This window comes from Syngnathus typhle, linkage group LG3 (assembly GCF_033458585.1).
Source record: "Syngnathus typhle isolate RoL2023-S1 ecotype Sweden linkage group LG3, RoL_Styp_1.0, whole genome shotgun sequence".
Taxonomy (NCBI): domain Eukaryota; kingdom Metazoa; phylum Chordata; class Actinopteri; order Syngnathiformes; family Syngnathidae; genus Syngnathus; species Syngnathus typhle.
In genome coordinates, this window is record NC_083740.1 from 17,308,014 (window position 1) to 17,334,749 (window position 26,736).

Consider the following 26,736-nt stretch of genomic DNA (forward strand, 5'->3'; position numbering starts at 1 on the left):
CAAGCTTGCCATGAATTTTTGGAACGTGTGAAAGTTTGAACGAGGTGAATCGGTTGAAGCATGTGGGAGTAGTTAGATGTCAAAAAAGTGGGAGGAATAAGTTGTTTAATAATAATAACTAGAATTGCAATTTCGGAAGAAATTGCGTGTGAAGGCGAAGGCAGATGTTAATTTAGAAATGTTAAGCGTTAAAAATGATGAGAGGGAAGAATGAAAAGGGAAAGAAATAATTCTGAAATAAATGGGAAAATGTTACAAATACATGTTACAAAAAGGTACAAATGATAAGCGTTAAAAATGAAATGTTACAAATGTTACAAAAAAGGTACAAATGATAAGCGTTGAAAATGATAAGGGGAAGGATAAAGAGTAAAATATATAATGACGCCCAATGTGGGAATCGAACTGACGCGGCATTTGATACCACTCGGGAAAGATGCTCATGTACTGGAATCACTTGTGTTTCCCACGAGCTAATTGTGTCCCTGTCTACATACTGGTTGAATTTGGTTAATGTATTGAATGTGTTTGTTGAATGCGAATACGTAATCAAAGTGGTGGAAATTGCTTAATGTAATGAATGTTGAATGCGAATGTTAGTTACAAATGATAAGCGTTAAAAATGATAAGCGGGAAGAATAAAGAGTAAAATAATCAATGACGCCCAATGTGGGAATCGAACCCACTACAGGAAACTGGCTCGGGTTGACATTGCCATTAAGAATGAATGGGGAAATAAAAGGCACAAATTTGCTAATTACTTAAAAACGGTAAATGTTATGAACGCGAAAAATACTTGCAAGCGTGCCATGAATTTTTGGAACGGGTGAAAGTTTGAACGAGGTGAATCGGTTGAAGCATGTGGGAGTAGTTAGATGTCAAAAAAGTGGGAGGAATAAGTTGTTTAATAATAACTAGAATTGCAATTTCGGAAGAAATTGCGTGTGAAGGCGAAGGCAGATGTTAAGTTACAAACGTTAAGCGTTAAAAATGATGAGCGGGAAGAATACAAAGGGAAAATAGATAATTGTGAAATAAATGGGAAAATGTTACAAATACATGTTACAAAAAGGTACAAATGATAAGCGTTAAAAATGAAACGTTACAAATGTTACAAAAAAGGTACAAATGATAAGCGTTGAAAATGATAAGGGGGAAGAATAAAGAGTAAAATAATTTATGACTCCCAATGTGGGAATTGAACCCACTACAGGAAACTGGCTCGGGTTGACATTTCCATTGTGTTTCCGACTGAGCTAATGAGGATCCTTCCTTCTTGCTGGTTGAATCTGGTTAATGTAATGAATGTGTTTGTTGAATGCGAATGCGTAATCAAAGTGGTGGAAATTGCTTAATGTAATGAATGTTGAATGCGAATGACAAAAGTTACAAATGATAACCGTTGAAAATGATAACCGGGAAGGATAAAGAGTAAAATAAATAATGACGCCCAATGTGGGAATCGAACTGACGCGGGTTTTGATACCACTCGGGAATGATGCTCGTGTACTGGAATCACTTGTGTTTCCCACGAGCTAATTGAGTCCCTTACTATCTCGCGGTTGAAATTGGTTAATGTAATGAATGTGTTTGTTGAATGCGAATACGTAATCAAAGTGGTGGAAATTGCTTAATGTAATGAATGTTGAATGCGAATGTTAGTTACAAATGATAAGCGTTGAAAATGATAAGCGGGAAGAATAAAGAGTAAAATAATTAATGACGCCCAATGTGGGAATCGAACCCACTACAGGAAACTGGCTCGGGTTGACATTGCCATTAAGAATGAATGGGGAAATAAAAGGCACAAATTTGCTAATTACTTAAAAACGGTAAATGTTATGAACGCGAAAAATACTGGCAAGCGTGCCATGAATTTTTGGAACGTGTGAAAGTTTGAACGAGGTGAATCGGTTGAAGCATGTGGGAGTAGTTGGATGTCAAAAAAGTGGGAGGAATAAGTTGTTTAATAAAAATAATAATAATAATAAAGTAGAATAACAATGTGTGAAGGCCTTCGCCTTCACACAATAAAGTAGAATAACAATGTGTGAAGGCCTTCGCCTTCACACAATAAAGTAGAATAACAATGTGTGAAGGCCTTCGCCTTCACACAACTAGAATTGCAATTTCGGAAGAAATTGCGTGTGAAGGCGAAGGCAGATGTTAATTTACAAACGTTAAGCGTTAAAAATGATGAGCGGGAAGAATAGAAAGGGAAAATAAATTATTGTGAAATAAATGGTAAAATGTTACAAATACATGTTACAAAAAGGTACAAATGATAAGCGTTAAAAATGAAATGTTACAAATGTTACAAAAAAGGTACAAATGATAAGGGGGAAGAATAAAGAGTAAAATAATTTATGACGCCCAAAGTGGGAATCGAACCCACTACAGGAAACTGGCGCAGGTAGACATTGCCATTGTGTTTCCAACTGAGCTAATCAGGCTCCTTTCTCAGTAACGGTTGAATATGGTTAATGTAATGAATGTGTTTGTTGAATGCGAATGCGTAATCAAAGTGGTGGAAATTGCTTAATGTAATGAATGTTGAATGCGAATGACAAAAGTTACAAATGATAACCGTTGAAAATGATAACCGGGAAGGATAAAGAGTAAAATAAATAATGACGCCCAATGTGGGAATCGAACTGACGCGGGTTTTGATACCACTCGGGAATGATGCTCGTGTACTGGAATCACTTGTGTTTCCCACGAGCTAATTGAGTCCCTTACTATGGAGTTGTTGAAATTGGTTAATGTAATGTATGTGTTTGTTGAATGCGAATACGTAATCAAAGTGGTGGAAATTGCTTAATGTAATGAATGTTGAATGCGAATGTTAGTTACAAATGATAAGCGTTGAAAATGATAAGCGGGAAGAATAAAGAGTAAAATAATTAATGACGCCCAATGTGGGAATCGAACCCACTACAGGAAACTGGCTCGGGTTGACATTGCCATTAAGAATGAATGGGGAAATAAAAGGCACAAATTTGCTAATTACTTAAAAACGGTAAATGTTATGAAGGGGAAAAAAGGTGGCAAGCTTGCCATGAATTTTTGGAACGTGTGAAAGTTTGAACGAGGTGAATCGGTTGAAGCATGTGGGAGTAGTTAGATGTCAAAAAAGTGGGAGGAATAAGTTGTTTAATAAAAATAATAATAAAGTAGAACTAGAATTGCAATTTCGGAAGAAATTGCGTGTGAAGGCGAAGGCAGATGTTAATTTACAAACGTCAAGCGTTAAAAATGATGAGCGGGAAGAATGAAAAGGGCAAGAAATAATTGTGAAATAAATGGGAAAATGTTACAAATACATGTTACAAAAAGGTACAAATGATAAGCGTTAAAAATGAAATGTTACAAATGTTACAAAAAAGGTACAAATGATAAGCGTTGAAAATGATAAGGGGAAGAATGAAGGGTAAAATAATTTATGACACCCAATGTGGGAATCGAACCCACTACAGGACACTGGCTCAGGTTGACATTGCCATTGTGTTTCCGACTGAGCTAATGAGGCTTCTTCCTTCATGCTGGTTGAATCTGGTTAATGTAATGAATGTGTTTGTTGAATGCGAATGCGTAATCAAAGTGGTGGAAATTGCTTAATGTAATGAATGTTGAATGCGAATGACAAAAGTTACAAATGATAACCGTTGAAAATGATAACCGTGAAGGATAAAGAGTAAAATAAATAACGACGCCCAATGTGGGAATCGAACTGACGCGGGTTTTGATACCACTCGGGAAAGATGCTCGTGTACTGGAATCACTTGTGTTTCCCACGAGCTAATTGTGTCCCTGTCTACATACTGGTTGAAATTGGTTAATGTAATGAATGTGTTTGTTGAATGCGAATACGTAATCAAAGTGGTGGAAATTGCTTAATGTAATGAATGTTGAATGCGAATGTTAGTTACAAATGATAAGCGTTGAAAATGATAAGCGGGAAGAATAAAGAGTAAAATAATTAATGACGCCCAATGTGGGAATCGAACCCACTACAGGAAACTGGCTCGGGTTGACATTGCCATTAAGAATGAATGGGGAAATAAAAGGCACAAATTTGCTAATTACTTAAAAACGGTAAATGTTATGAACGCGAAAAATACTGGCAAGCTTGCCATGAATTTTTGGAACGTGTGAAAGTTTGAACGAGGTGAATCGGTTGAAGCATGTGGGAGTAGTTTGATGTCAAAAAAGTGGGAGGAATAAGTTGTTTAATAAAAATAACTAGAATTGCAATTTCGGAAGAAATTGCGTGTGAAGGCGAAGGCAGATGTTAAGTTACAAACGTTAAGCGTTAAAAATGATGAGCGGGAAGAATACAAAGGGAAAATAGATAATTGTGAAATAAATGGGAAAATGTTACAAATACATGTTACAAAAAGGTACAAATGATAAGCGTTAAAAATGAAACGTTACAAATGTTACAAAAAAGGTACAAATGATAAGCGTTGAAAATGATAAGGGGGAAGAATAAAGAGTAAAATAATTTATGACTCCCAATGTGGGAATCGAACCCACTACAGGAAACTGGCTCGGGTTGACATTTCCATTGAGTTTCCGACTGAGCTAATGAGGATCCTTCCTGCTTGCTGGTTGAATTTGGTTAATGTAATGAATGTGTTTGTTGAATGCGAATGCGTAATCAAAGTGGTGGAAATTGCTTAATGTAATGAATGTTGAATGCGAATGACAAAAAAAATAAAAAATAGTAAAGTAAAAGTAAAATAAATAATGACGCCCAATGTGGGAATCGAACTGACGCGGGTTTTGATACCACTCGGGAAAGATGCTCGTGTACTGGAATCACTTGTGTTTCCCACGAGCTAATTGTGTCCCTGTCTACATACTGGTTGAAATTGGTTAATGTAATGAATGTGTTTGTTGAATGCGAATACGTAATCAAAGTGGTGGAAATTGCTTAATGTAATGAATGTTGAATGCGAATGTTAGTTACAAATGATAAACGTTGAAAATGATAAGCGGGAAGAATAAAGAGTAAAATAATTAATGACGCCCAATGTGGGAATCGAACCCACTACAGGAAACTGGCTCGGGTTGACATTGCCATTAAGAATGAATGGGGAAATAAATGCACAAATTTGCTAATTACTTAAAAACGGTAAATGTTATGAAGGGAAAAAAAGGTGGCAAGGTTGCCATGAATTTTTGGAACGTGTGAAAGTTTGAACGAGGTGAATTGGTTGAAGCATGTGGGAGTAGTTGGATGTCAAAAAAGTGGGAGGAATAAGTTGTTTAATAATAATAAAGTAGAATACTAGAATTGCAATTTCGGAAGAAATTGCGTGTGAAGGCGAAGGCAGATGTTAAGTTACAAACGTTAAGCGTTAAAAATGATGAGCGGGAAGAATACAAAGGGAAAATAGATAATTGTGAAATAAATGGGAAAATGTTACAAATACATGTTACAAAAAGGTACAAATGATAAGCGTTAAAAATGAAACGTTACAAATGTTACAAAAAAGGTACAAATGATAAGCGTTGAAAATGATAAGGGGGAAGAATAAAGAGTAAAATAATTTATGACTCCCAATGTGGGAATTGAACCCACTACAGGAAACTGGCTCGGGTTGACATTTCCATTGTGTTTCCGACTGAGCTAATGAGGATCCTTCCTTCTTGCTGGTTGAATCTGGTTAATGTAATGAATGTGTTTGTTGAATGCGAATGCGTAATCAAAGTGGTGGAAATTGCTTAATGTAATGAATGTTGAATGCGAATGACAAAAGTTACAAATGATAACCGTTGAAAATGATAACCGGGAAGGATAAAGAGTAAAATAAATAATGACGCCCAATGTGGGAATCGAACTGACGCGGGTTTTGATACCACTCGGGAATGATGCTCGTGTACTGGAATCACTTGTGTTTCCCACGAGCTAATTGAGTCCCTTACTATCTCGCGGTTGAAATTGGTTAATGTAATGAATGTGTTTGTTGAATGCGAATACGTAATCAAAGTGGTGGAAATTGCTTAATGTAATGAATGTTGAATGCGAATGTTAGTTACAAATGATAAGCGTTGAAAATGATAAGCGGGAAGAATAAAGAGTAAAATAATTAATGACGCCCAATGTGGGAATCGAACCCACTACAGGAAACTGGCTCGGGTTGACATTGCCATTAAGAATGAATGGGGAAATAAAAGGCACAAATTTGCTAATTACTTAAAAACGGTAAATGTTATGAACGCGAAAAATACTGGCAAGCGTGCCATGAATTTTTGGAACGTGTGAAAGTTTGAACGAGGTGAATCGGTTGAAGCATGTGGGAGTAGTTGGATGTCAAAAAAGTGGGAGGAATAAGTTGTTTAATAAAAATAATAATAATAATAAAGTAGAATAACAATGTGTGAAGGCCTTCGCCTTCACACAATAATAAAGTAGAATAACAATGTGTGAAGGCCTTCGCCTTCACACAACTAGAATTGCAATTTCGGAAGAAATTGCGTGTGAAGGCGAAGGCAGATGTTAAGTTACAAACGTTAAGCGTTAAAAATGATGAGCGGGAAGAATACAAAGGGAAAATAGATAATTGTGAAATAAATGGGAAAATGTTACAAATACATGTTACAAAAAGGTACAAATGATAAGCGTTAAAAATGAAACGTTACAAATGTTACAAAAAAGGTACAAATGATAAGCGTTGAAAATGATAAGGGGGAAGAATAAAGAGTAAAATAATTTATGACTCCCAATGTGGGAATCGAACCCACTACAGGAAACTGGCGCGGGTTGACATTTCCATTGTGTTTCCGACTGAGCTAATGAGGATCCTTCCTTCTTGCTGGTTGAATTTGGTTAATGTAATGAATGTGTTTGTTGAATGCGAATGCGTAATCAAAGTGGTGGAAATTGCTTAATGTAATGAATGTTGAATGCGAATGACAAAAGTTACAAATGATAACCGTTGAAAATGATAACCGGGAAGGATAAAGAGTAAAATAAATAATGACGCCCAATGTGGGAATCAAACTGACGCGGGTTTTGATACCACTCGGGAATGAAGCTCGTGTACTGGAATCACTTGTGTTTCCCACGAGCTAATTGAGTCCCTTACTATGTCGTGGTTGAAATTGGTTAATGTAATGAATGTGTTTGTTGAATGCGAATACGTAATCAAAGTGGTGGAAATTGCTTAATGTAATGAATGTTGAATGCGAATGTTAGTTACAAATGATAAGCGTTGAAAATGATAAGCGGGAAGAATAAAGAGTAAAATAATTAATGACGCCCAATGTGGGAATCGAACCCACTACAGGAAACTGGCTCGGGTTGACATTGCCATTAAGAATGAATGGGGAAATAAAAGGCACAAATTTGCTAATTACTTAAAAACGGTAAATGTTATGAACGAGAAAAAAGGTGGCAAGCTTGCCATGAATTTTTGGAACGTGTGAAAGTTTGAACGAGGTGAATTGGTTGAAGCATGTGGGAGTAGTTGGATGTCAAAAAAGTGGGAGGAATAAGTTGTTTAATAATAATAAAGTAGAATATTAATGTGTGAAGGCCTTCGCCTTCACACAATAAAGTAGAATATTAATGTGTGAAGGCCTTCGCCTTCACACAATAAAGTAGAATAACAATGTGTGAAGGCCTTCGCCTTCACACAATAACAATGTGTGAAGGCCTTCGCCTTCACACAATAACAATGTGTGAAGGCCTTCGCCTTCACACAATAATAAAGTAGAATAACAATGTGTGAAGGCCTTCGCCTTCACACAATAACAATGTGTGAAGGCCTTCGCCTTCACACAATAAAGGACAGGAATAACAATAGTGTGAAGGTCTTCACCTTCACACTAATAATAACTAGAATTGCAATTTCGGAAGAAATTGCGTGTGAAGGCGAAGGCAGATGTTAATTTACAAACGTTAAGCGTTAAAAATGATGATCGGGAAGAATAGAAAGGGAAAATAAATTATTGTGAAATGAATGGTAAAATGTTACAAATACATGTTACAAAAAGGTACAAATGATAAGGGTTAAAAATGAAATGTTACAAATGTTACAAAAAAGGTACAAATGATAAGGGGGAAGAATAAAGAGTAAAATAATTTATGACGCCCAAAGTGGGAATCGAACCCACTACAGGAAACTGGCGCAGGTTGACATTGCCATTGTGTTTCCAACTGAGCTAATCAGGTTCCTACCTCAGTGACGGTTGAATTTGGTTAATGTAATGAATGTGTTTGTTGAATGCGAATGCGTAATCAAAGTGGTGGAAATTGCTTAATGTAATGAATGTTGAATGCGAATGACAAAAGTTACAAATGATAACCGTTGAAAATGATAACCGGGAAGGATAAAGAGTAAAATAAATAATGACCCCCAATGTGGGAATCGAACTGACGTGGGTTTTGATACCACTCGGGAAAGATGCTCGTGTACTGGAATCACTTGTGTTTCCCACGAGCTAATTGAGTCCCTTCCTTTTAGTGTTTGAATTTGGTTAATGTAATGAATGTGTTTGTTGAATGCGAATGCGTAATCAAAGTGGTGGAAATTGCTTAATGTAATGAATGTTGAATGCGAATGTTAGTTACAAATGATAAGCGTTGAAAATCATAAGCGGGAAGAATAAAGAGTAAAATAATTAATGACGCCCAATGTGGGAATCGAACCCACTACAGGTAACTGGCTCGGGTTGACATTGCCATTAAGAATGAATGGGGAAATAAAAGGCAAAAATTTGCTAATTACTTAAAAACGGTAAATGTTATGAACGGGAAAAAAGGTGGCAAGCTTGCCATGAATTTTTGGAACGTGTGAAAGTTTGAACGAGGTGAATTGGTTGAAGCATGTGGGAGTAGTTTGATGTCAAAAAAGTGGGAGGAATAAGTTGTTTAATAATAAAGTACAATATCAATGTGTGAAGGCCTTCGCCTTCACACAATAATAATAATAAAGGACAGGAATAACAATAGTGTGAAGGTCTTCACCTTCACACTAATAATAAAGTACAGGAATAACAATAGTGTGAAGGTCTTCACCTTCACACTAATAAAGTACAGGAATAACAATAGTGTGAAGGTCTTCACCTTCACACTAATAATAAAGTACAGGAATAACAATAGTGTGAAGGTCTTCACCTTCACACTAATAATAATAATAGAGAATGGTGTAGAATAACATATGTGTGAAGTTCTTCGCCTTCACACAATAATAAAGTGAATGGAGTAGAATAACATATGTGTGAAGGCCTTCGCCTTCACACAATAAAGTACAGGAATAACAATAGTGTGAAGGTCTTCACCTTCACACTAATAAAGTGAATGGAGTAGAATAACATATGTGCGAAGGCCTTCGCCTTCACACAATAATAATAATAATAAAGTGAATGGAGTAGAATAACATATGTGTGAAGGCCTTCGCCTTCACACAATAAAGTAAATGGAGTAGAATAACATATGTGTGAAGGCCTTCGCCTTCACACAATAATAATAATAATAATAGAGAATGGTGTAGAATAACATGTGTGAAGGCCTTCGCCTTCACACAATAATAATAGAGAATGGTGTAGAATAACATATGTGTGAAGGCCTTCGCCTTCACACAATAATAATAATAAAGTAAATGGAGTAGAATAACATATGTGTGAAGGCCTTTGCCTTCACACAATAATAATAGAGAATGGTGTAGAATAACATATGTGTGAAGGCCTTCGCCTTCACACAATAAACAGATAACACAACAAATAAGAGCCAGTGTGCATACAGACAGTACAGACAGTAAAAGTACAGGACGCTACGCAGAACGGGGGAGCGAGTTCAGGATCCTAAGAGCCTGGAGTATGAAGCTGTTTGAGAGTCTGGTGGTGCGGGAGCGCAGGCTTCTGTACCTCTTTCCAGAGGGCAGAAGCTTGAACAAAGAGTGAGCGGGGTGACTCACATCACTCACAATCGTGGTCGCCTTGCGGGTGAGATGGGAGGTGTAAATGTCCTTCAAGGCGGGGAGCGAAGCACCAGCAATCTTACCAGCCGTGTTCACTATGCGCTGCAGGGCCTTCAAGTTGTAGTCAGTGCAGCCGCCACCCCAAACAGCAATACAGCTGGAGAGGACGCTCTCAATGGTGCCGCGGTAAAATGCAGTCATGACGGCCGGAGGAGCGCTCGCTCGCCTGAGTTTCCGCAGGAAGTACAGGCGGCGCTGGGCTTTCTTTGCCAGTGACGCGGTGTTGGTGGACCAGGAGAGATCCTCACTGATGTGCACCCCCAGGAACTTGGCGCTGCTCACTCTCTCCACCACAGCACCGTCGATGGTCAGGGGCAGGTGTTGGGTGTGACCCTTCCGGAAGTCCACAACAATCTCCTTGGTCTTGTCGACGTTCAGCAGGAGGCTTCTGGTTTTTGAAATGTAAATAAACCAGTCTACTGTGATAAAACAGCAAAATTGCAATAACCACATTAACCATCAAAGAGAAGTGTAGTCGTGAAACAAATCTGAATAAGGAAAAACATTGCAATAAAATATTGCAAACTGGTTTAAACTTGAGAGTACCTGCGATCTGTCTTGTCAGAACATTACTCCTCACAAACATTCTCTGCCTCGCTGTGCTCAGTGGGACTACCCTTACTCCCATCCTCTGGCTCCGCTGGCTTTCTTCCTCGTGACAGGGGTTTGCTCTGGCCTGGGAAGTTCAGCATTCGCTTTAAAGATATCTGTCGCCATCTAGCGTTGTGAATGGGTATAATGGCTAGACTCCGAATGTAAGACGACCCCCACTTTTTGAGTCTTATTTCAATGCAAAAACACCGTATTGTATAGTAATCATGTCAGTCCATGACAAGATGTGATTTATTTCCCCCAGTATTTCACCAGAACAAGCTGGAATAAAGGAAATAAACAGTGTTTATATTCTGTTCATAATTAAAGTGACACTAAACTGGGGTGACCATTGGGACTTCCTATATGTTAGGTCTATTTGTAAAAATGATGCCAGCACTAAAATTCATGCCACGCAAAGAATCAGAAGTGATTTAAGGACTTTTGGCCAGTGAGATTTATGACAAACTGGTTAGCACGTCTGCCTCACAATTAGAAGAGTACTGGTCGAGTCCACCTCCGGCTCACCCTATGTGGAGTTTGCATGGTCTCCCCGTGCCTGCGTGGATTTTGTCCGGGTCCTCCGTTTTATGTTCATGCAAGAACGATTTTGACTGTGTGTGCACCGCTTTTTCCAGAATTTTAAGAAATAAAAGGCAGCTTGAAAATGCAGCGATCCCTTGCCACTTCGCGTTTAACCTTTTACGAATGCGCTGCTTCGCGGGTTTATAAGTGACGGGAGAATGGCGTTTGAATACACATTGATAGCGCAGGAAGCGCAGCAGCCAGCCTGTCACGAACAAGGCAGGAAAACCATGTGCAACGTGGACTGTTTATTTAGGGAATGCGAAGAGGGAGGCTAGAACGCCAGCAGAGTAGGTGCACGAGGCGACTGGTCAGCGAGCTCACGTTGTGGTGGCATCTCGTTACACAGCTGATCAGGCAAGCAGGAATCGGGTGGTCGGCGTGCGTGTGTCAAGACAACCAGTCAGGCGTACCGCTACATAGTCAATCAGGCAAACGGGAATCAGGTGGCAGGCGTGCGTGTGTCAAAGCAGGCGAAATAGCGAGGATCGACCGGCGAACGGCACCTATATACAAGCCCTAATCAGCGGGTAACATGGGACAGGTGGTGGCGATCAGTCCTGACTAGCACGTGTAGTTCCGTATTGGCGAGGGGCACCCCCGAGGTCTACTGCGAAGGGCGTGTCAGCCGGCCAGCAGGGCAAGAGCGGAGACGTGACACAGCCGCTCACGAAGCAAAAATGCACCGCCGTGCAGAAAGAGTTGGGGCAGCGGCAATGAGCATTCATAGCGCAGGGTGTGCCTCTGAGCAATGTGCTTCACTGAGGACAAGCGCGGGGTGTGCAGGTGGCTTTCAGATGTCGGGACACCAGCAATGAGCCCTGATTGCGCAGGCCGTAGCTCTGAGCAGTATGTTCAGGTGCAGGAGGCGGCAGCTGGCCACGCACGAAAGAAGAAGCACCAACTGGTGCAGGAGTCGGGACATGTGACAATATCACGTGTTTGTTATTTTATTTACTGTAGATAACGTGCGAGCGGCTGCCAGCGGCTTCATCTGTATCATGTAGCTGGTCCCTCTTTTAAGTATGTTTCCCACAGACTTCCATTTTTTACGGCAAAACCTCTGATGACAAAATGTTTAAACATTGAGTGGCTGACAGTGTGCTAATACTGTAATCTAAACAATGCTGCTGTCTTGATAATGTCACGGATGGAATGGAGCCAGGGTGACCAAATGCAACTTGGACCAGGATTTATTGAGGGAAAAGGGAGTTGGAAGGGAAGATGAGGGCCAGCAGACAGACCGAATCGCAGACAGGAACAGAAACCAACAGAGACTGGAGACAAGAGACGACAGACGAGAACAATCCGACAGCGGAGTGAGAGGCAGACAGGACTTAAAGACACGACAGGTAATGAGAGGCAGGTGACTGTGATTACACTGATCGTGGGCAGACACAGGAGGGGAGGGGCGAATACACAGAGAGACGGACAGAAACCATGACAACATGGACACGTCGTAGGATGACCGGGGACGAGTCGTGACAGGTACAGTTCAACAGCTGAAAAAATTATGTATAAAAAATTATATACCGTAATTTTTTTAAAGGTTTTTTTTTCATAGTTTGGGTGGGGGGGGCGACTTATACTCAGGAGCGACTTATATATGTTTTTTTTCACGAATTTTTACTTGATCATTAGCACATCACTTACTTACAAGTATAGTTGACCACTTCACATGTTATTTTTAGTATAGTTGATCACTTCACATGCTTTGATATGTTTATCTTGAACATATTCAAAACATGAGAAATAGAGAGAAAAAATCAAATAAAGTACCGTTTTTTTCCGTGTATAATGCGCCCTCATGTATAATACGCACCCTAAAAATGGCATGTTGATGCTGGAAAAAAGCCTGTACCCATGTATAATACGCACCCAATTTTTTAAAAATTTAAAAAAAAAAAATTTTTTTAATTTTTTTTTTTTTAAGTCCCAATGATCGTCACACACGCAGGGAGGCAATGGGTCCCATTTTTATAGTCTTTGGTATGGTCTTAAATAGGCTGGATGTATTTTTTTTGTTGGCGTTGATTTCTCCGACTGCCCGTAAAGGCACCACCGCAATCCGTGCGGACATGTGAAAAAGGCGTGCGGACGTGAAAAAGGCGGCTCTGTATGGGAGAGACGTTGAAGAGGAATAAAAACACCCTTGGAAACCAAAACTTGCGCCTCGTCGCGACTCGGAGCCGCAACAAATGTTTCGGATTTGTGTGGGGTACATTGTGACAGACAGCAAACGAGCAGGTGATAGAGCAAGCGTCTGATACGAGAGCATTGCGGTCGTATGGAGCGTGTTTGAAGTGAACAGCAGAGACGAAAGGAACAAGGCAAAGTGTTGTGAAATAAAATATTACCTGTAATACGCATTTTGTTATTTGCTGATTGAAACTGCTAATTAAACTGTGAATTGAAACTAATAGGTGGAGAACTGAACTCTCGCTCTTTATATAGCTGACGTGTCTTGCGCATCCGTTCTGCGCATCTGTAATGGCGGCCTCCGTATGACGTCCGGTCCGCGATGGAGATTAAAAAACAAACAATATTTGACAATAACACACCATCAAGGATTGCACCATCACATCAAACGATGTGTCGTCAATTATGAATTGTACTGACTAAGTGTGTTGGGCAGGATGGCTGAATGCGATGCGCGATTGACAACAAACAAGAAGAAAGGTGATTTCAAGTTTTATTTCGAGGGAGATTTGTCATGTCTCGTCCCCAGTTTTGCTATGTGTCTAGGTTGCCATAGTTTCTGTTCGCGTCGCCCCTCTCTTCCTGTGTCACCTCAGTCGATGTAACGTGTTTTGTATTTAAGTCCTGTCTGCCCCTCGCTCACCGTCGGATCATTGCATGTGTTACTGTCATGATGTCTGTTTGGTTTCTGTTCCTGTCTTTGGTAATGTCACCCTGTCTTTTTGTTCCACGACTTTGTCGGTCAGTCCTGTTGTTGGTTTTGTTGTACCATGACTTTCTTAAAAAAATAAATAAATAAAATTAAAAAAAAAATTAAAAAAAAAAAATTAAAGATTTTTTGTACCCATGTATAATGCGCACCCCAGATTTTAGGACAATAAATTAGTTAAATTTTGCGCATTATACAAGGAAAAAAACGGTAATTAACACTTTAATATCCTCTGGACATGTCCTCAGGATGACATAAAGGACGAGAAATTTGATCGATGGATTTAATGATTTGGAGTGACACAAATGGTTTGATAATATTGTTGTTTATGTGATAGTTATTTAAAATATAGTTTATATATCGTTGTATGGGCCCGTGGCATAATTTAAACTGCGGCGCGGCAAACGGCATTGTTGACAAAGGACGATCGATAAAAGACGAGAAATTTGATCGATGGATTTAATGATTTGGAGTGACACAAATGGTTTGATAATATTGTTGTTTATGTGATAGTTATTTAAAATATAGTTTATATATCGTTGTATGGACCTGTGGAATAATTTGAACTGCGGCGCGGCACACGGCATTGTTGACAAAGGACGATCAATGGATTTAATGAATTGGAGTGACACAGATGGTTTTATAAACGTGTTACTTATGTAATAGTTTTTTTTAAATAACTGAATGTTACGTCAGGCCCGTTCTCAGCTCCTCGTTTGTGTTTGTCACGTTAGCATACCGTATCGTTTAGCCAGTTGTTGCTCGTTCATGTCTGTTCTTGGTGTTGGATTTTGTCGAATAAATTGCCCCCCAAAATGCGACTTATAATCCGGAGCGACTTATATATGTTTTTTTTCACTTTTTTGGGCATTTTATGGCTGGTGCGACTTATACTCCGGACCGACTTATAGTCCGAAAATTACGGTAATGATATATACAGTATCCCACAAAAGTGAACCCTAACCCTAACCCCCCTCTTTTCTGCAATGTTTTAATTATATCTTGTCATTGGACAACACTGAAGAAATGACACTTTGAGACAATGTTAAGTAGTCACTGTAGAGCTTGGATAGCAAAGTAAATGTATTGTTACTTCAAAGTAACTCAAAACACAACAATGAATGTGTATAATGCTGGCAACAAAAGTGAGTACACCCCAACTGAAAATGTCAAAAATGGACCCAAATGTCAATATTTTGTGTGGCTACAATTATTTTCCAGCACCGCCGTAACCCTTTTAACCCTTAACACCATCTGAACCAAATATGTTTATCTTGGTCTCATCAGACCACAGGCCATGGTTCTAGTAACCCATATCCATATCCTGAAGACAAGCAGACTAAGTCCAGCGTGTGTGGTGGCAACCAGGTGAAGAGTACAGAGACAATGTGAAGAAATTGACAAAAAAGCAGACTTTGACTTTGAAAGTGTGTCTTGCCTACAGTCAAGCATGGTGGTGGGAGCGTCATGGTCTGGGGCTGTATGAGTGCTGCTGGCACTGGGGAACTACAGTTCATTGAGGGAACAATGAATGCCAACATGTACTGTGGAATACTGAAGCAGAGCATGATCCCCTCCCTCCGTAAACTGGGCCGCGGAGCAGTATTCCAACACGATAACGACCCCAAACACACCTCCAAGACCACTGTCTTCCTAAAGAAGCTGAGGGTGAAGGTGATGGACTGGTAGAGCATGTCCCCAGACTTAAACCCTATTGAAGATCTGTGGGGCATCTTCAAATGGAAGGTTTGATAATATAGTTGTTTATATAATAGGAATTTGATATATGGGCCTGTGGAATAATTTGGTTGGGTTGCAGCCATTTCTTGAGCTCAAGCTTCTTGTGCGGGCCATATTCAATTATGTTTTCAGAATTTGCTGCGGGCCAATAAAAACTGGACCGCGGGGCGCAGTTGGCCTGCGGGCCGTAGTTTGGACACCCCTGGCCTACGTTAAGCGCCAAATCACCTGCCTTTAACTTAAAAGCGGCATCATATGCATTTCTTTTATCCCCCATAATGAGAGTTTGTGTATAAAAGCTTCCTTTCTTCAGTAATGTCCATTTTGATCTCTTTCTGTCTCTTCTTTGTGTGAATTATACGGCACTGTTTGCCTGGCGGATTGACATGGGATCAACACATCACTCTTCTCCCCAGTGACCGTGTCACATATCCCTCCGCCCAGCAAAGCGGTGCCACACAACAGTGGTCCACGGCCTTTTTACGAGTGTATAAGTGTATTAGTCATCACAAAAATCATGGAAAAAATCCTATATAAGCCCGCCATAATGATGGTTTGTGTATAAAAGCTTCCTTTCAGTACTGTGGAATACTGAAGCAGAGCATGATCCCCTCCCTCCGTAAACTGGGCCGCGGAGCAGTATTCCAACACGATAACGACCCCAAACACACCTCCAAGACCACTGTCTTCCTAAAGAAGCTGAGGGTGAAGGTGATGGACTGGTAGAGCATGTCCCCAGACTTAAACCCTATTGAAGATCTGTGGGGCATCTTCAAATGGAAGGTGGAGGAGCATAAGTTCTCCAACATCCACCAGCTTCGTGATGTCATCATGGAAGAAGATTCCAGCGGCGACCTGTGAAGCTCTATTGAACTCTATGCCTAAAAAGGGTTACGGCGGTGCTGGAAAATAATGGTGGCCACACAGAATATTGACATTTGGGTCCAATTTTGATATTTTCAGTTACTTTTGTTGACAGCATTTTACACATTAATTGCTGTATTTTGAGTTACTTTGAAGTAATATTACATTTACTTTGCTATCCAAGCTCTACAGTGACTACTTAACATTCTCCAAGTGTAATTTCTTCAGTGTTGTACATGACAAGATATAATTAAAACATTGCACAAATGAGAGGGGTGTACTCACTTTTGTGAGATACTGTAAATGACATTAATTTAATTTAAATAAATCATTAAATTCATTTATTGAAATATTTTGAAATCCGTATTGCCCATCCCTTTTTGATAATTTTGCTCTTGTTAATTCAATGTTTGAGATTGGGTAATAATTTGACATGTTTTTTTGGTTTTATCTTCAGCAAGGGGCAACCATGTGCAGACTCCCAAGGTGCATCCAAATGAGAAGCAGGCCATCCAGCAACAGTATGCAACGTTTCGACCCAACGTCCACTATTACAATGCCCCCATCCTCAAGAAAGGAGTTCTCGGAAACTTTGAACCCAAAGAACCTGAGCCTCTAGGTTTTCCGGGTGGCCTAGGAGAAGGAGCTAAGCCATTTGTTCTGGGCCCAGAATACAAAGAAGCCATCCATGCATCCATCAAAGAGTTTGGCTTCAACATGGTTGCGAGTGATATGATATCATTGGACAGGACCATTCGAGATATACGTCATGAAGAGTAAGTCCTGTTACTCATTCTGTGTTTTTATGCTGCACTACTATTACAAACCCAAATTCCACTGAATTGGGATTGTTGAGTGAAAATATAATACCGTGATGTGCAAATTATTTCCAACCTAGTATATTCAATTGGATCGGAGGGTATATTCCAACTAGAATCCACAGACTCCCTGGTAAGTTATATTCAGAGGTGCTCGAGAGGACGGTTTGTCGACAGGTTGAATCTCAGATTCAGGAGAAGCAGTATGGATTTTGTCCTGGCCATGGAATGGTGGACCAGCCATGGTCATGGAACGCTGGACCAGCTCCACACCGTTAGCAGGGTTGTCGACAGTGCATGGAAGTTAGCCCAGGCCACTCTACATGTGTTTTGTGGAATTGGAGAGAGAATTTGATCATGCCCCTTGTGGAGTTGCATGTGTGTGTGTTTTTTGTGTGGGTGCGTTGTGCTTCAGGACGACAGGGTACCGAACCAATGGATAAAGGCATTTTTAACCCTATACAACCAATGTCTGCATTTCTTGCAATGAATCAGATGTGTTTCCAGTAAGGGCCTCCTTCCAATGGGACATACCCGGAACACCCCACCAGGGAGGCGTCAAGGGGGCATCTTAATAAGATGCCCGAGTCACCTCATCTGGATCCTCTCGATGCAGACTCCTTTGTCCCCCCGGGATGACTTAGCTTCTGACCTTATCTCTTGGGGAGAGCCCGGACACCATGCGGAAGAAACTTATTTCGGCCGCTTGTGTCCGGGCTCTTTTCGTCACAACCCACAGCTCGTGACCATAGTTGAGGGTGGCAACATAGATCGACCGGTAAATATAGAATTTTGTCTTTCGGCTCAGCCTGTTCATCACCATAACAGAACGGTACAGAGTCACAGCAGACGCTACATCAATCTGCCACACCATCCTGCCCTCACTCGTGAACGAGACCCTAAGATACTTGAACAAAATTGGGGCAAGATCTCCTCCCCACCCATATTCAATGAGGAACATGGTCTCTGATTTGGAGTTGTTGATTTTAATCACAACCGCTTCACACCTGGCTGTGAACCACTCCAGTAAGAGTTGGAGATCACGGCTTGAAGAAGCCAACAGCAGCACCGCAAAAAGCAGAGATATACGTAATACTGAGGCCACAAAACCGGACCCATTCAACACCTCGGCTACGCCTAGAAATTCAGTCCATAAAGGATTATGAACAAAATCTGTGACAAAGGGCAACCATGGTAGTCCAAACCTCAGTGGAAACAGGTCTGATTTATTGCATGAAATGCGGTAGAACCCTCACTGGAAAACGATCTGATTTATTGCAAGAAATGCGGCCATTGGTTGTATAAGGTTCAAACCGCCCTTATCCATTGGTTCGGTACCCCGTAGTCCTGAAGCACAACCCACCCACACAAAAAAACACGCACACATGCAACTCCACAAGGGGCACAATCAAATTCTCTCTCCAATTCCACAAAATACATGGTTGCACTGTATTAAAACAGAGATAAAAACTGTAAATAAAAGTTCATTCAATTTTATTAACTGACATAGTATATATGACAGTATACATATTAACGACAAGTATTGTCCAGATGTCCCGAAGGTTTTTGTTTATCTAAAAATTAGCACAACACAACAAACTCTGTTGCTGATTTGAGAACCACTGCAAATTTTTATGTGTACCCCTGCTTGTAAACATAGAAATAACGCTAGAAAATTGAACAAATTTTGATAACCACACAAAGCATTAATTACCGTTAAGCCATTATCGAGAGCAATACCAATATCTGGCATTGATAGTCAACCATCCCAACATTACACAATGTTGAGCTGTTGGGTCTTTTTGTTTTGAAAAAGTTAAGATATTGCTAACAGACGAGGATATTTTTCCATAATAATGCTTGTTTTCACTTTTTACGAACAACCATGCAACGTCAAATCAATTCTTAACATTGGGATTCCTTGCTATTAATACAGGTGCAAGTACTGGCATTATGATGAAAGACTCCTGACCTCCAGTGTGGTGATAGTCTTCCATAATGAAGGCTGGTCTACCTTAATGAGAACCATCCACAGTGTCATCAAGAGGACTCCCAGGAAATACTTAGCTGAAATTGTCATGATAGATGACTTCAGCAATAAAGGTGGGTTTCCTTTCTCTAAAGTTTGATGCCCTGCCCACGCCATATTGTATTTCAAATTTTTGTCTGCGTTATATGTGCCTCCCAATTTTCTCTTTCAAACGTTTTTTTATTTTTCCACTCTAGGTGATGCTGTAAAGCCATTTTGTTTTCTTTTTTTATAACTTAAAAATACAAACGTTTTCACAAGTGCCGATGCGTTTGCCAAGTTTGGTGAATTGGGGTGCATCCTTGCACAGAAAAATGAAGATTCCCCAAAAAAAACAAAAACAATAGAAGACCTCACAGAGGCCAACACTAATGGCTCAATGCTGTTATATAAAATAATGTATTTAAAAAAACGGACAATGCAATCACTGTCACGGAAATTATTAATCAAACACTGCATCTTCACGTTGGACATGGCGGTCGCAAGCATAGCAGGTCAAGACAAGTCAATTTTATTTATGAAGCCCTTAATAACAAACATGTCTCAAAGGGCATGGCAGTTGACAATTATTCTCGATATCCCCTGGTCATAACTCCCAATAAAAACTAAAAAAGAAAAACAACTGATGGCACTACCGTGAGCGGCAGCCTCTCAGCAGTGTTTCCCTTTTCTCTCTTTTTATCTTTCTTTCCCCCTTTCTCTTTATCTGTAATGTGATGTGTGGCCACAGTCGTGGCCGTCCCAGGTTTGGCTGTCCACTCGACGACGCCGAAGCCTACCACCGCACCTTGCTATGTGCAGATCGGCTCGGCATGGGCAGATATTTGTCCTGTACCTGGTCGATGGCTGCGCGCGTCGGTTGTGACCGGTGTGACTCAATTGTCCCGCTCATCCGGACGATATTGACCTGGGCCCTCATGCTTGTCGGATCCTGGATGTGGCCGACCTTCATCGTGCATGCCCCATGATGACGATGCACACCATCTGCATCTACCTCGCCTGAGTGCCCAGGACGCTGCCCGTACGTTTGCGTGTTTTGAGAGGTTTTGACGGATCACAACCACCCTCCATCGGGTCGCACCGAATCGCTGAACTGCCTCTGCGCCAGTTCATGGGACCTATGGAGGCTTTCTCGTGTGTTTTTGAGTGTTCTTCTGGGTATTTGGGGTCGGGCTGTGTGTGGCGTACCTCGGGACCATTTATATTGTTTAGGCTTGTCACCAGCCTGCAGTTACAGGTGTTGTATGTGTCCTTTGCTACAGCTTTTTTGTCATGATGCTTTGATGGTTTTTGTCTTGTCGTATTTGTTCATTTTCTTTGATGGTGCTGTCGTGGCACCCTCCCAGCAGTGTTCTCTTTTCGCTGAACAAGTTTTTCTGTCTTTCATGTACGCTCTCTGGGGTGTGGACACTGTGGGACAGAGAATTTCTTCTTCTTCTTTCGATACAACTCTGCATTCTTTCTCCTCTAAACTCGACGAGTTGAGTTGTTACCAGAGAGTCCTATTTTGGTTTCATCACACCATATGACATTCTCCCAATCCTCTTCTGGATCATCCAAATGCTCTCTCGCAAACTTCAGATGGGCCTGGACATGGACTGGCTTAAGCAGGGGGACACGTCTGGCTCTGCAGGATTTGAGTCTCTGGCGACGTAGTGTGTTACCGATGGTGGTCTTCTTACTTTGTTCCCAGCTCTCTGCAGGTCATTCACTAGGTCCCCCCATGTGGTTCTGGGATTTTTGTTCACCGTTCTTGTGATCATTTTGAACCCATGCATGACATTTTGCATGGAGCCCCAAATCAAGGCCATTATTAACCAAATACAGTCAAACCTCGGTTTTCGACAACAATCCGTTCCAGAAGGCGGTTCGAGAAGTGAATCGGTTCGAATTCTGAATCTATTTTTCCCATTACAAATAATGGAACATTTTTTAATCCGTTTTTTTAACCATTTTTTCATTTGTGCATTTTTGTCCGATCGCGAATTGCAGCGCACCGCCGAACGCGCAACCGTAGCGCGCCTGCCGACCGCGCAACTGCACCGTGCTGGTCGCATTATTGTGATAGAGCCGTCGCTGAAATTTAGAAAATATTTTTACAGTCCTGATGTACTTTCCAAAATTTAAGTGGACCTTAGTGCGCAGATAGCTTAATTTGATCCATCTTTGTGTTTTAGGATGGCTTTACTGCTCCCACTTGCTTTCTTTGGAGGCATGATTAGGGGTTAATACAATCCTCAAAGTAACGAAAATACAATAACGGAGTCAGTTGGCATCCGGGCCGCGCGGTCGGGTTTTCTCGGATCCTTTCGGCTCATCTCGCGAGGTTCGACCTCCGAATTTTGTTCGACAACCGAAGCAAAAAAAATCTCTAATTTTTCATTCTAATTCCGATTTGTTCGAGAACCGGGATGTTCGAAAACCAAGGTTTGACTGTATTTATTTTCCATTATAATTTGCAAATAAATTCTTTAAAAATCAGACAATGTGATTTTCTGGATTTTTTTTTCATTTTGTCTCTCATAGTTGAAGTGTACCTATGATAAAAATTACAGGCATCTCTCATCTTTTAAGTGGGAGAACTTGCACAATTGGTGGCTGACTAAATACTTTTTTGCTCCACTGTAGTTAATATGAATAAGGCTGACACTGTGACAACCCTCTCCGATTTAAAAAATGCATCCCCTGAAAGCCTTACACAGCTGGTTAGTGCGGCTAAACAGATAACTTGCTTACTCGACCCGCTTCCCGGCAAACTCATTAACAAACTATTTTAGATTTTAGGACCTTAAAAATTCAATTGATTTGTTCGTCTCCTCTGGCGGTGTGCCAACAGCCTTTAAAATCGCTATTATTCAACCATTAGTTAAGTGACCAAACCTCGACCCGGACTGTCTCAATAATCATATGCCAGTTTCAAATCTTCTGTTTATGGCAAAAATTCTCAAAAAAGCACAACAACTTAATCATTATATACCGTAATTTCTGGACTTTAAGCCTCACGTGATTATAAACTCAGTGGAAAATTTTGTTTTTTTCATCAATAAGCCACACCGTACTAAAAGCAGCATGTGCACGTGAGTTATTTACAAAGAAAGACAGTACACAGAACCCCTTTTTAAAGTTTCCATGACATACCTTAACATTTCTTTCCAAACAATGCCTGTGACGTGGCAGTAATACTGCAGCAACACGGAAGTAACACAGCACTAATAGGGCTAGATAAAAAAAAAAATACCGGTAAAAGTCACTGAGATGCGGCGGTAACAAAGCAGCAACACGGTAGCACAGCACTAACAGGGCTGGTTTTAAAAAACATACCAGTTAAGGTCACTGAGAGCCGTCGTCTTCATCTTCCTCCTGTGCACTGAAACCATCGAAGTCTTCCTCCTCAGTGCTTCGCCACACACTTTCTCAGTCTCGCTTTCATTGTTGCTTTTATGTATTTCTTCTAGCTTTTTCCATGATGAGGGTCTGTTCATGCTAATTTTATTCATGCACCAAGCACTAAGTTACATTCAACTAGAGAGCTACACATATACGGTATTTTTCGGACTATAAGTCACATTTATGTATTTTCATAGTTTTGGTGGGGGAGGGGCAATTTATACTTATATGTGAAATTATTCAAAAATTTTCAGAATTAAAAAATCTGCGATGTAGTGAAACCGCGATGAACGAACCGCGATGTAGCAAGGGATTACTGTAATTTGAACTGCAACTGACAACGTCAGCGGCGCGGCGCACACGCCGTTTGTTTACATAAAGGGCGAAAATTTTGATCGATGGATTTAATGATTTGGAGCAGGGGTGGCCAACCAGTCAGAGACTAAGAGCCACATTTTTTACTGTCATCGCAAAGAGCCACATCATACACATGAGCACACATGACCCCCCCCCCCACTCACACAAACACGCACGCACGCACACACACACACACACACACACACACACACACAGACACACACACACACACACACACACACCCATCTGCTCAGCCATATTTATTGTGTGACATTATTTTGTCACGCACCAACACGATAATGATAAATTGACTCCTACAGTACTAAAACCACAGACCAAAGACCACATTTTCAACAATGAACATTGTGTGCATTGTTTCACACAGACAAACTCTCAGTTCAACAAATTCCACAAACAAAAACATAATAAGTTTTTTCACTTTCTATGTGTGGCGGGACAGACCATTCGTTTTAGTTTGTCGTTTTCAGGAGACGAGATTTCAATAACGTCACTGAGGCATATTTTAACAAACTCCACTTCTTTGTATGGCTTTTTAGCCCGTGCAATGTTCCAAGCCAGTTGAAACAATGCAAGTGTGACAGTCTCTGAGTGCTTCGTAATTTTTTTGAAAAACTGTACCTATTTTTCTGCCTGATTTTTCAAAGTGTCCAAACTTGTGCTTGCGAAATTCAGTCCCTTTTGCAAAGTCCTTATCGATATTGGCATGAAGTGAGCTGAAGTGGCGCTGAACATTTGAAGCTTTTAAATGCGCTAATGACGTCCGACATATCAGGCAGAATGGCTTGCCATAGCGTTCAACAAAAAACAACTTTAACTCTGTTAAAAACGTCCTGTGTTCATCGTCATATATTCGTTTAGCTGTGCATTTTTTCCTTGCCATTTTGGCCGGGTTGACCACCCCTGGCTTAGCGTCTTGTCAGCTTTTCTGGACCTAATGGCCCCCCGTAGTCACAGTCGCCATTCATTAAAAAGCCAGCAAAACCAATCACTCTGCCCTGTGTTCATCGTCATATATTCGTTTAGCTGTGTATTTTTTCCTTGCCATTTTGAGAGCGAAATTGACACTCCTCAAATGGGTTTGTCCATCCTCCTTTGCGGGATTTCACCTCGCGCGCGTTTGACCCAAATACCATATTGAACTCAAGCGAAGCAATTACGCACGAAAAATAAACACAAATGTTGATATGAATGTAAAAGAGCTGCATGAAACCAGCCAAAGAGCCGCATGCGGCTCGCGAGCCGCGGGTTGGCCACCGCTGATTTGGAGTGACACAGATGGTTTGATAATATTGTTGTTTATATACCGTTTTTTTCCGTGTATAGTGCGCAAAATTTAACTAATTTATTGTCCTAAAATCTGGGGTGCGCATTATACATGGGTACAAAAAATTTTTAATTTTTTTTTTTTTTTTTTTTTAAAGAAAGTCATGGTACAACAAAACCAACAACAGGACTGACCGACAAAGTCGTGGAACAAAAAGACAGGGTGACATTACCAAAGACAGGAACAGAAACCAAACAGACATCATGACAGTAACACATGCAATGATCCGACGGTGAGCGAGGGGCAGACAGGACTTAAATACAAAACGCGTTACATCGATTGAGGTGACACAGGAAGAGAGGGGCGACGCGAACAGAACCTATGGCAACCTAGACACATAGCAAAACTGGGGACGAGACATGACAAATCTCCCTCGAAATAAAACTTGAAATCACCTTTCTTCTTGTTTGTTGTCAATCGCGCATCGCATTCAGCCATCCTGCCCAACACACTTAGTAAAATTCATAATTGATGACACATCGTTTGATGCGATGGTGCAATCCTTGATGGTGTGTTATTGTCAAATATTGTTTGTTTTTTAATCTCCATCGCGGACCGGACGTCATACGGAGGCCGCCATTACAGATGCGCAGAACGGTTGCGCAAGACACGTCAGCTATATAAAGAGCGAGAGTTCAGTTCTCCACCTATTAGTTTCAATTCACAGTTTAATTTGCAGTTTCAATCAGCAAATAACAAAATGCGTATTACAGGTAATATTTTATTTCACAACACTTTGCCTTGTTCCTTTCGTCTCTGCTGTTCACTTCAAACACGCTCCATACGACCGCAATGCTCTCGTATCAGACAAGGCTTGCTCGATCACCTGCTCGTTTGCTGTCTGTCACAATGTACCCTACACAAATCCGAAACATTTGTTGCGGCTCCGAGTCACGACGAGGGGCAAGTTTTGGTTTCCAAGGGTGTTTTTATTCCTCTTCAACGTCTCTCCCATACAGAGCCGCCTTTTTCACGTCCGCACGCCTTTTTCACATGCGCGCACGGAGCGCGGTGGTGCGTTTACGGGCAGTCGGTGAAATCAACGCCAAAAAAAAAAATTACATCCAGCCTAGTTAAGACCATACCAAAGACTATAAAAATGGGACCCATTGCCTCCCTGCGTGTGTGACGATTATTGAGACTTAAAAAAATAAAATAAAAAAATAAATAAAAAATTAAAAAATCATAAAAATTGGGTGCGTATTATACATGGGTACAGGCTTTTTTCCAGCATCAGCATGCCATTTTTAGAGTGCGTATTATACATGGGGGTGCACTATACACGGAAAAAAACGGTAATAGGAATTTGATATATGGGCCTGTGGAATAATTTGGTTGGGTTGCAGCCATTTCTTGAGCTCAAGCTTCTTGTGCGGGCCATATTCAATTATGTTTTCAGAATTTGCTGCGGGCCAATAAAAACTGGACCGCGGGGCGCAGTTGGCCCGCGGGCCGTAGTTTGGACACCCCTGGCCTACGTTAAGCGCCAAATCAACTGCCTTTAACTTAAAAGCGGCATCATATGCATTTCTTTTATCCCCCATAATGAGGGTTTGTGTATAAAAGCTTCCTTTCTTCAGTAATGTCCATTTTGATCTCTTTCTGTCTCTTCTTTGTGTGAATTATACGGCACTGTTTGCCTGGCGGATTGACATGGGATCAACACACCACTCTTCTCCCCAGTGACCGTGTCACATATCCCTCCGTCCAGCAAAGCGGTGCCACACAACAGTGGTCCACGGCCTTTTTACGAGTGTATAAGTGTATTAGTCATCACAAAAATCATGGAAAAAATCCTATATAAGCCCGCCATAATGATGGTTTGTGTATAAAAGCTTCCTTTCAGTAATGTCCGTCTTGATCTCGTTCTGTCTCTTCTTTGTGTGAATTATACAGCACTATTTGCCTGGCGGATGGACATGCGATCAACACACCACTTTTCTTCCCAGTGACTGTGTCACGTATCCCTCCGCCCACCAAAGCAGTGCCGCACAACAGCGGTCCACAGCCTTTTTACAAGTGTATAAAAGTGATCAAGTCATCACAAAAATCATGGAAAAAAATCCTATATAAGCCGCACTGGGCTATAAGCCACAGGGTTCAAAATTTTGGAAAAAAGTTGC

General features: G+C 40.9%; 1 protein-coding gene across 1 annotated transcript in view; it reads left to right on the forward strand.

Annotated features, from left to right (window-relative positions):
* The first annotated feature begins 16,542 nt into the window (after nt 1-16,542).
* Nucleotides 16,543-26,736, forward strand: part of LOC133151160 (N-acetylgalactosaminyltransferase 7-like) — a 51,088-nt gene continuing 40,894 nt past the window's right edge. The window contains exons 1-3 of the mRNA XM_061273946.1: nt 16,543-16,633; nt 17,135-17,453; nt 19,432-19,598. Of these exons, the coding sequence (XP_061129930.1) occupies nt 16,543-16,633; nt 17,135-17,453; nt 19,432-19,598 (577 nt within the window). The remainder of the gene's footprint in view (nt 16,634-17,134; nt 17,454-19,431; nt 19,599-26,736) is intronic.